The 8,731-nt window shown below is 59.5% G+C and overlaps 1 protein-coding gene across 1 annotated transcript; it reads right to left on the reverse strand.

Annotated features, from left to right (window-relative positions):
- Positions 1–987: 987 nt before the first annotated feature.
- On the reverse strand, positions 988–8,482 carry PPP1R1B (protein phosphatase 1 regulatory inhibitor subunit 1B; the record flags this gene model as incomplete). The annotated part of the gene is made up of 7 exons (XM_082861010.1): positions 988–1,037; positions 1,128–1,247; positions 2,540–2,737; positions 5,865–5,940; positions 6,396–6,418; positions 6,704–6,764; positions 8,402–8,482. The coding sequence occupies 7 exons, from the start codon at positions 8,480–8,482 to the stop codon at positions 988–990; spliced, it is 609 nt and encodes a 202-aa protein (XP_082717136.1).
- Between the last annotated feature and the right edge of the window lie 249 nt (positions 8,483–8,731).

Genomic DNA, 8,731 nt, shown 5'->3' on the forward strand with positions numbered 1-8,731 from the left:
ATCCAGTTACTCTTGAAGGACTCTTCTTTCCCCCTCTGCCTCTTTCAGCCATCCCCAGCAGGATCAAGAACTCCTGTGGTCCTTCCCAAGAGGGCTCGGAGCTTGTCAGCAGTCAAGGCTCCAAACTAGAGGACTGGACACTAGGGTCGAGGACCTGACCCTTGGATGACCATCACAGGGTAACAGGGAAACCTGTTACCTCCTCCCTCTCCTTTCCCCCTGAAAGAGAAGTCTCAGCAGTTATTTACAAAGATTTATTACAGCATGGGAGCGGTTCAGTCCTGGAGTCAGGGAAGGAGGGAAGGGGGCAGAGCAGCTGGAGGACAAGGAGAGCCTGGCTCCCCCACCATGTGCCCCCCTAAGGACTTATACTAGGCGGCATTCCTGGCATCAAAGCACAAACAAAATGCAACAAAGCAGCCTCTGCCAGTCCATCTTCCAGGCACCCAGGCTGGGGAGCAGTTGATAAGGGGAAGATTTCCAAAATGTTGAGGCTGTGGAAAGGATGCCTGAATCCTGGGCCCTGGTAGAAGCCAGTGAGAGGGGTGGTGACTTGGAATTCCCCAGGGGATGGAGAAGGATCTGTGGGCGCTTAAAGTTCTCAGTACCCTCTTTCCCCAGATCTTAGGGTCCTGCCCTGTGGGTTTCCTGTGCCCAGGGGAGAGGGTCTGGGGAGTAGACTTGTGAAGGATGAACCTTTGTCCCCCATTTACTGGATTTCCCAATGCAAGCTCTCTCACATCCCACCACCCACTGGGTGAATGGGGGAATGACTGGCAGGGGTAGGCATCAGGCAGCAAGTGCCCAGGGACTCTGGGCATCAGCCAAAGGTGGGCAGACAAGCAAACACAGACCAGCCCTAGTCTTCTAAGTCAGAAGCCGCAGCCCTAGCAAGTGAGGGGAAGGGTACAAAATAGGGTGGGGACAGAGTGGGTTTCTGGGGAACAGCAATGCCCTCGCCACTTCTGGGAGATGCAGGGCTGGTGCCTATGTGCCAGGTTCAGGGTGAGCAGGGCGCTGTGGCTCCTCCCCAGGTTCTGCAAGGCAAGCAGATGGACTTAGGGTCTGGCCACGCCCACCAATATCCCAGCCCCGCCTCCCCAGCCCCACCCACCCCCAAACCTCACCATTTAATGCAGGATCTTCCACTTGGTCCTCAGAGCTTCCGTCTCTCTGGGGCTCATCCAGAGGAGGCGGACGCTCCCAGGGACCCTCCAGACCTTGACCAAAAGTAGTCTTCTGCCCAGCTGGGGACGGGAAAGAAGGGATAAAAGCACAGGCTCTGAGTATCCATCTGGCTGTCCTGGAATAGGAGCCGAGTCTCTCAGCTGGCTGTGGCTAAGCCTTCGGAGGGTATCGTGGTATAGTGAAGAGAGCACTGGACTAAGACAGCTCTTGCAATGACTAGCCATGTGACTTAGATAGGTCCGTCGTTACCTCTTTGAAGGGGATGGTAAGAGGGAAATTGTGTAGACTGCCTTACATAAGATAATAGTTCATACCCTGCAGCCCAGCGCCGGCACTTAGGAGCTGCTCCAAGACTGGTGCCAGTTGATATTGCTCCTTGGTCATCCTGTCATTTGACCCACTGCCCTGCTGCTTTCCTAAGGGAACAGTCTCCTCTCACCTCCTCTTCACCTGTTCCAACTGGAGATTTTGCTCCCATGACCGATGCCCCCGCTGCCAAGGCAGAGAGGAGGCCCACGCCATTTTGGGGGGAGGTGCAAGGGATGGATACGTCAAGCAGGAGTGGTTGGCTAGTTTTCATCTCCATAAATAATGGCACCAAAACGTTTAAGGTGCACTGGGAGGGATAGATGTGGATGGCCTGGGCCTAGAAAGAACAGTCCTGGGAGGGCTGAGATCTTCCTGCCTAGGAATTCTCTGGGCCTTGGGACTCCCTGTGGAGATTTGGGGATCTGGGGTCTCTAGCTCTGAGGCCTTCTGTGTAGGTTTCATGCCCCTCCCTGGCCCCTCTCTTCCCAGGCAGCTGGGGTTGGAGCTGCAGCCAACGCAGTTGGTTCTTGAATCCTACATTCTCCATCTAGACACTAGAGGGCACCCTCTCACCTCCAGCCTAGGAAATAAAAAAGGGGAAAAGAGCCACAGGTTCCTGGAAAGGACTTATCGACCAGCCCTGTGCCCTCCAGCAGAAACCACATCCTGTGTTCAGAAATGCAGGCGATGGGGCACTGGATACTCTTAGCCCACTATCCCCCATCTCCTTGCACCTCCCAACTGCCGTGGATGGGAAGTCCTTTCTTGGGTCTAGCCTCAAACCTCAGGTGGCCTTGCCTTAATTCTTAGGGAAGAGAGGAATTATTGGAGGAAACCTGATTGGGAGGACTGAGTCAAGGATGGGAACAGCCCAGGTGTCAGGTAAGGCTGAGTGCAAGGCATCCTGTGGGATGAGAGAGTGGGGAGGCCCTTTACATGTGTGAGAAAATGTGAACCGGGAGGGGGTGTTCCAGGACACTCAGGGAGGATCCCACATAATCTGTGGTGGTGGAACCCAGGCTTCACAGCCTGTTCAGCTTACCAGACCCCCTGCCGCCCTTCAGGATTTCAGCCTGGCTGTCCTCATCCTCCTCCTCTTCTTCGTCCTCCTCCTCCTCGTCCTCCTCTCTTGGGTAGCCCAGCTCCCGCAGCTCCCCCAGCTCATCCTCCTCCTCTGAGGCCTGGTTCTCACCCAGGTTGCTGATGGACTGCAGGTGAGACTCAGCAATGCGCTGCACAGCTGGCACAGGGGGACCGGGAAGGCAGGGCTCAGCCAGGCCCAAGAAGCGGGAGAGGCATGTGGCCCAGTCCCCAGCCCCCTTCCTGTGGGCCTGGGGCAGAGCTAATCTCCCACAGGGGTCTAGTTTAAAAGCTAAAAGCTGCAGGTCAGCCTGCTGGGGGCCAGACCAGGGAAGAAGCAGCAGGGGGTAGCCTCTTGATCACGTCTGGCTCCTAAGCTGTCCAAAGGTGCTGCTCTCCCAGAGGCCGGCACCAGGCAGCTCCTGCCAAGCCGGACAAGACCAGGCGGGTACAGCAGCAGCTTAACAGTCCCTGGCTGGGGAGCTTGTCCACCAGCTACAGCCCCTGGAGAAGGCACAGGGCCCGTGGGCCAGGCCCTGGGGGATGTGTCCCTTTCAATTTCTAGGGGAGTGCCCAGCCTGCTTAGGGCTCACTGCTACCCCGATCCTGCCCACCACCCCATGCTGGGCTTGGTCCCCACTCCCTGGCACTGCCCCATCGTAGATGCTACTCCACACACCCCTGCCCTAGGCTCTAAGAGGTAGGAACAGTTCTGAGGCTGAGGACATAATAGTCTGAAGCCAGTGAAGTCCGTGCCTGGGGATGCGGCGTGCTCAGACGCGGCCCCCACAATCTTGACCCACATCCCCAAGCTTCATCTCCCTCTGCGGTGACCTAGAAAGCAGTGAACACCACCCACCCCCCCCAACGCCACCAAGGCCTGCTGGGATAGGACCTAGCAAGGGAACAGTGTGGGCAGCTGGAGAGAAGTTTCCAAAAGATGGAAAGGACTAGGGGGTTAGGAGAAAGGGGCCAGGGCTGGGGGACTCTGGGAGAACGACAGGGGTTGAGGGGACCCTGGGAGGAGTGGCTGGGACAGAGGCAGCAGGGGGGCCAGGAGCTGGTGGGATTTTAGAGCATTTGGGTCACTAAAGTCAAGGCCCAGAGACCAGGTGCTGACGAGCTGGGCCCTGCAGTTGCTGCAGCTCCTCCTTGCTCCGCAGGCCGCCCCTCCCCTCGGAAAGCCCAGAGGGGGCAGATCCAGGCTGGAAACCTCCAGTGTAGGGAGCAGGGCACCGCTCTCCTGCCAACTCAGGGCCAGGCACAGAGGGTGCATTGTGCCTGCCCGCTGCCCTGCCTTGCCCCGAGCTCCACCCGGTGCCTCCTGCTGGCTCTGGGCAAGCTACCCAGGCAATAAAAGTGCGATAAATTACCCCACCCTGTCCTTGGGGAAAGTTTCACCTTGAGCCAAGTGTGAGAGCTCGGCCTTGGAGAACCCCCTCAAGCCAAGACTCAGTGTCCACCCTTCCTTGGGGGCCCTGAGCTTCTCCACCTACAAGTCCCCCACCGTGCCAGATGCTTTCCCTGCCCAGAAAGGAGCCAAAGCCTATAACACAGTGCCCTGCAGGTTCAGAAGGGTCCTCTGAGCGTTGGGGAAGGGAGGAAGGGAGGAGAGGAGGTGGCAGCTCGAGCAGCCGGGGGTGGAGAGTTCAGTTCTTCAGTTCGTGAGCCACAGCGTCAACAATAGGTGTGCGCAGCCCTGCGCTGGCGCCCGTGCGCCTCCCGCGCACCTCGCCCGCCTCGTGCCTCGCAGGGCTCTCTGGGGTCTCCCCCTCATCCTCCCAACTGTCTCCTAATCCCTCTGTCTCCAGCTCTGGGAACCTGAGTTCCCCCGACCCAAGTGGCCCTTTTTAAGCTCCAAGGTCCCCAGCACAGCCCCCGCACCCCTCTCCTGGCCCCTTTCCACCGCCCTGCCTCTCCCCACTCAGACACGCCTTAAGTTGCAGCCCAAAGGGGCCACGGGGGCGGGGGCTCATTTCTGGCATCTTTTTCACCCCAGCCCTCTGCCCCTCGCTCACAATCAAGAGTCCAAGGGTGATTCTTCCCTCTCACACGCACTTGCCCCCAGCCCAGCCCAGGATGGGGAGGAGAGAGATTTCTCATATTCTCTCCTGGGAAGATGCCACCTCCTCCCTCATGCCTGCTTCAGGGGCTGGCCTTCCCCACATCCCTACAGGTAGGAAGGCCTTCCAAAAGCTGAACCCACTGCCCGCTTGCTGTCCCTGCCTCGTCCTGTCCTTGAGGAAGAGAAAGGGCTCCTGCCCTTCTGGCCTCTCCTCCCAGTCTCTCTGCTCCCAACCTTGGCCGGCAGGCTGACAGGTGCACCTGTTGACTTGGCTGGTCACTGGGAACTCATTAAACCCACCCCGGAGGGAGCTCTCCGCACACCCTTCTGGTTCCCTCCCTGCCAGCCTCCGTGGGAGGTGGGGCTGGCCAGGCAGGAAGAGCCTCAGGTGGGAGCTGAGGTGGGTGTAGGAAGGCATCCTAAGGCTTAGTTAGGAAGAGACCCTCCTCACACCCCCACCTGTGCCACCTTCTCCTCCAGGTGTATCTCCCCCAGCTCCCCCCTAAAGCCAAGTCTCCAGGCCAGCCCTGAAGACCCCTGTGATTCCACACCAGCTTCCCTTTGCACACCTTCCCCCCTCTCCGTGGAATGCCCCTCCACGCCTGGCCTGCCTGTTGAATTCTCATTCAGCCTTCCCATCCAAGCTTAAACACCCTCTCCTCTGTAACTCTCCCTGACCCTTTGAGGTGAAGGGCCCCAGGAGGGCTGAGGCCAAATCTTACTCTTATTTTTGCCCAGCACCCACCAGGGGGGCCTGGCATACACTAGGTGTTTGATAAGTGAGTGCTATAGGAATGACTTGCCTTTTGGTATAGAAAGGAGAAGCAGGAACATCGGTGTGCAGACCTGTGCAAATGGCACGGGAATGGGAGAGGAGAGCAAGGGGTGCAGCCCAAAGAAGGTGCCCTTCGGGGAGAAGGAGGGGGAGGTGGTCCAGTGCATGCTTGCAAAGGAGGTGCAGAGCCGATGCTACTTGTTACGTACCTCTTTTCTTTCAATCCCACAACTAATTTTAAGACCCATGCCACCCTTTTCAGCCCCTGGGCTCCTTCTTTTCACAAGGCCAAATTAAGAAGGAACTGGTCTCTAAGTAGGGCTTGGGGTGGGTACACAAGACTATCCGTCCCCACCAACAAAAGCTCAACGTGTCACGCACACACCCAATGTCAGCCCAGTTGCAGGGGTCAAGGGGACAGCCCAACTGATGGGTGGGAGACAGTACCTTTCAGCGAGGGGGGTGTGTAGGCACAGGGGTTGGGTCTCTTCGACTTGAGGTGGTGCCCCTCTCCTGAGGCTCTCTGCTGGGGAAGTACCAGGTTAAATGGGCTTACAGAGGCCCCTGTCCTTCACCCTCCCTCCATTCCATCCCACCAAGGCAACCCAGGCAGACTGGGCTAGCCTCTGTTCTCAGGTCCAGGCCCAGGCACTGCTGCCCCTCGGGTCCTGCACCTCCTGCACCGAGGCTGAGGCTAACTGGTGGCTTTGGGAGGGGCTCCATAGACATGGCCTGGCTCAGATCAGGACCCTGCGTTCTGGAGGCCCAGCCTGAGTCTGAGCAGAGGAAAGACAAGGGCAGAGGAGAGACAAGGGCAGGGTGTGGGTGGCACCCTGGCACCAGGCACTCTCACCGAGGTGCCAATTGATATGCTAATGTCCTCCTGGGTGGCACTGTGTGTTAGCTGGGAAGTAATCCCCTGCAGCCCATCACAAAGGGCCCTGGCATCCCTCCTTCCAGCTGCCCCTGGAAACTCACCTGGTGGGGTGAGGCCTCCTCCTCTGAGGGAGGCCACCAGTGAACCGAGCCAGGAAGAAGAGAGAAGAGGGAGAGAGAGAAGAGAGAAAGAATCTGAATTACTTTCCCCAAAGGCTCAGTCTCTGTGCCCTTTCCCTCTTGGTGTTGGGAGGTGCCTGGTCAATAAATGAACCCAGTGGAGTTGGGCTCCCAGACCTTAACCCCCCCATCTTCTGCTCAGTCTCCTACTCATGGGACTTTGGCAGGGGCCCCAAGAAGGCATCAGGGTTAGGATGGGGCCAGGACTAGGGGGCAGGGTAGGGGCCCACCTGGCGAGGAGTGCTCTGAGAGCCGGAACAGCATGGCAGGGGTTGGTCTCCTGCGCCGGATCTAAGAAGATAGAGAAAGAGATGGGGAGGAGGTGGGGCAGGACAGACACCTGCAGCCCACTCCCCACCCCCTACCCAGGCAGCAGGGAACAAACAGTGCTTTGGAGTCCCCAGGGAACCTTTGAATCAAAGCCTGTCAGAGCTGTAAGGAACTCCATAGCTCACCCAACCCCCTCATTTTACCAAGGTGAAACCCAAGGCTCAGAGAGGTTCAGCAAAGAGCTCAAAGTCACACAGCATGCCAAGGCAGGGAAGGGACAAGAAAAATGCATCACTGGCTCCCAGCTGACGCCCATCCCACTCCATGGCTACTCCAGAACTGCCACCTCCCTTTCTGTCTTCCCCTACCAAGGCCCTTCCTCTCTCATTTTTGAAGACATCAGACCTCAGGACCTGAAGCTGGCTGTGGAAGATGCCCCATGGGCCATGGCACCCACATGGCCCTGCCTACCTAAGGTCAGCTCAAGGGCTCCAGGGAAAGTGGGTCCAGTTGCAGAGGGAGGCTGAGCCTGGTACTGCAGGCACCTCCAACCTCACACTGAGGCTCAGGTGTGGGTCTGACCCTCAGACCCACAGGGGCCTGGGTGTGGTCTCTGGGGGCCTGGCTCTGGGTCCCAGAACTCTTCACCCAGTCCTCATAAAAAACAAAAAGTTGCCCTCCTTGGTACGTGAGCCAAGCTGCACCGGGGGGTGGGGGGCGCACTGAGCACTCCTAGTGACTCCCCCGCCTTCCCCCCAGCTTGGCAATCAGACCAACTGTCAGTTAATTAGGTCCCCTCTGAGCTCCAGGGAAATGCACAAAGAGAACCAGGTGAATTAAGCTGAAACTGCCACCTCCCTCTGCCAAGCTCCCAACACTGCCCTCAGACCAAAAGCTGCTTGGGCCGGGGACCCAACCCGCCCCCATGGCCGCCTAGCTCTCCTCAAAATGACTTGGCTCCACTCTCACTGCGCTGTGGGGGGCCAGCTGCATCTCAGCAACAAGTGAATGGCTAAGTTGCGGGGTGGGGGGCAGAACCCTCTTCTCTCCCTCCATCACATCCCACCCCCCACCCCCACCTCAAGCCGTTGGAGGCCGCCAGTCCCCAGAAAGGCTGTCCAGAGAACTCAGTTGTCGGTGGGAGGACTTCTGGCTTCTGTGATGACTGGTCATCATCCCCCCAACCCTTGTTGCCATGTTGTGGCTCTGTCTAGAGGTCAGAACAAGGTTCTGGCGACCCCAGCCCAGGCACACAGGGTGGAACTAGACAGAAAGCCAGAGCGTGGGGCAGCTGGGCGGAGGCCTGCTCTGTGTAATAGGTCAGTGTACCATGTTTCTCACATCTGAGCGGCACCAGTGGTCCGCGTGGGAGTTTAGGGAAGGAGGACACTGTGCAGGGTCCGGAGGACCGTCTGCCCTCCCTGGGGCCGCCCGGGATTCTCCCGCCCCGGGATCAGGACCGAGGCCCCGGGGGAAAAAGTTGCACGAGTCTCCAGCGAACTTCACGCGCTGCCCCACGTCCCCGCCGCGTCCGAGGCGGGCCCGGGACTCCTTCGCCCCCGTCTCCCGGGCCAGTTCAGACCCCGGAGCGCAGAGGAGCCTGGGTGTTTAGCGGGGGTGAGGGGGGCGCCGCCGGGGCTGGGGTGCAGCCCCCTTACCATCTCCACCTGGCGGGGGTCGAGCTGGCTGGGGGGCGCGGGCACGGAGAACTGGATCTTCTTGCGGTCCTTGGGGTCCATGGCGGGCGGGTGGTCGGTGGGCGGGGCGCGCGCTGCGGGGTCCGGGGCTGCGGTCCAGGCGCGCTGCTCAGGGCGGCGCGGCGACAGCGGGCCGAGTGCGGCGGGGAGGAGCAGGAGGGCTGTTCACGCACAGATAAAAATACCGCGCCGGCGAGGGGAGGGGGCGCGGGGGCGGGGGGCGGCCGCCTGCTCGCCTACCCCGCCGGGCTCCGGGGCTCGCCCGTGCCTCGGTGCCTTCGCGCCCGCACC

Source organism: Leucopleurus acutus (genome assembly GCF_964270905.1).
Source record: "Leucopleurus acutus genome assembly, chromosome: 19".
In the NCBI taxonomy this organism is placed as follows: Eukaryota; Metazoa; Chordata; class Mammalia; order Artiodactyla; family Delphinidae; genus Leucopleurus; species Leucopleurus acutus.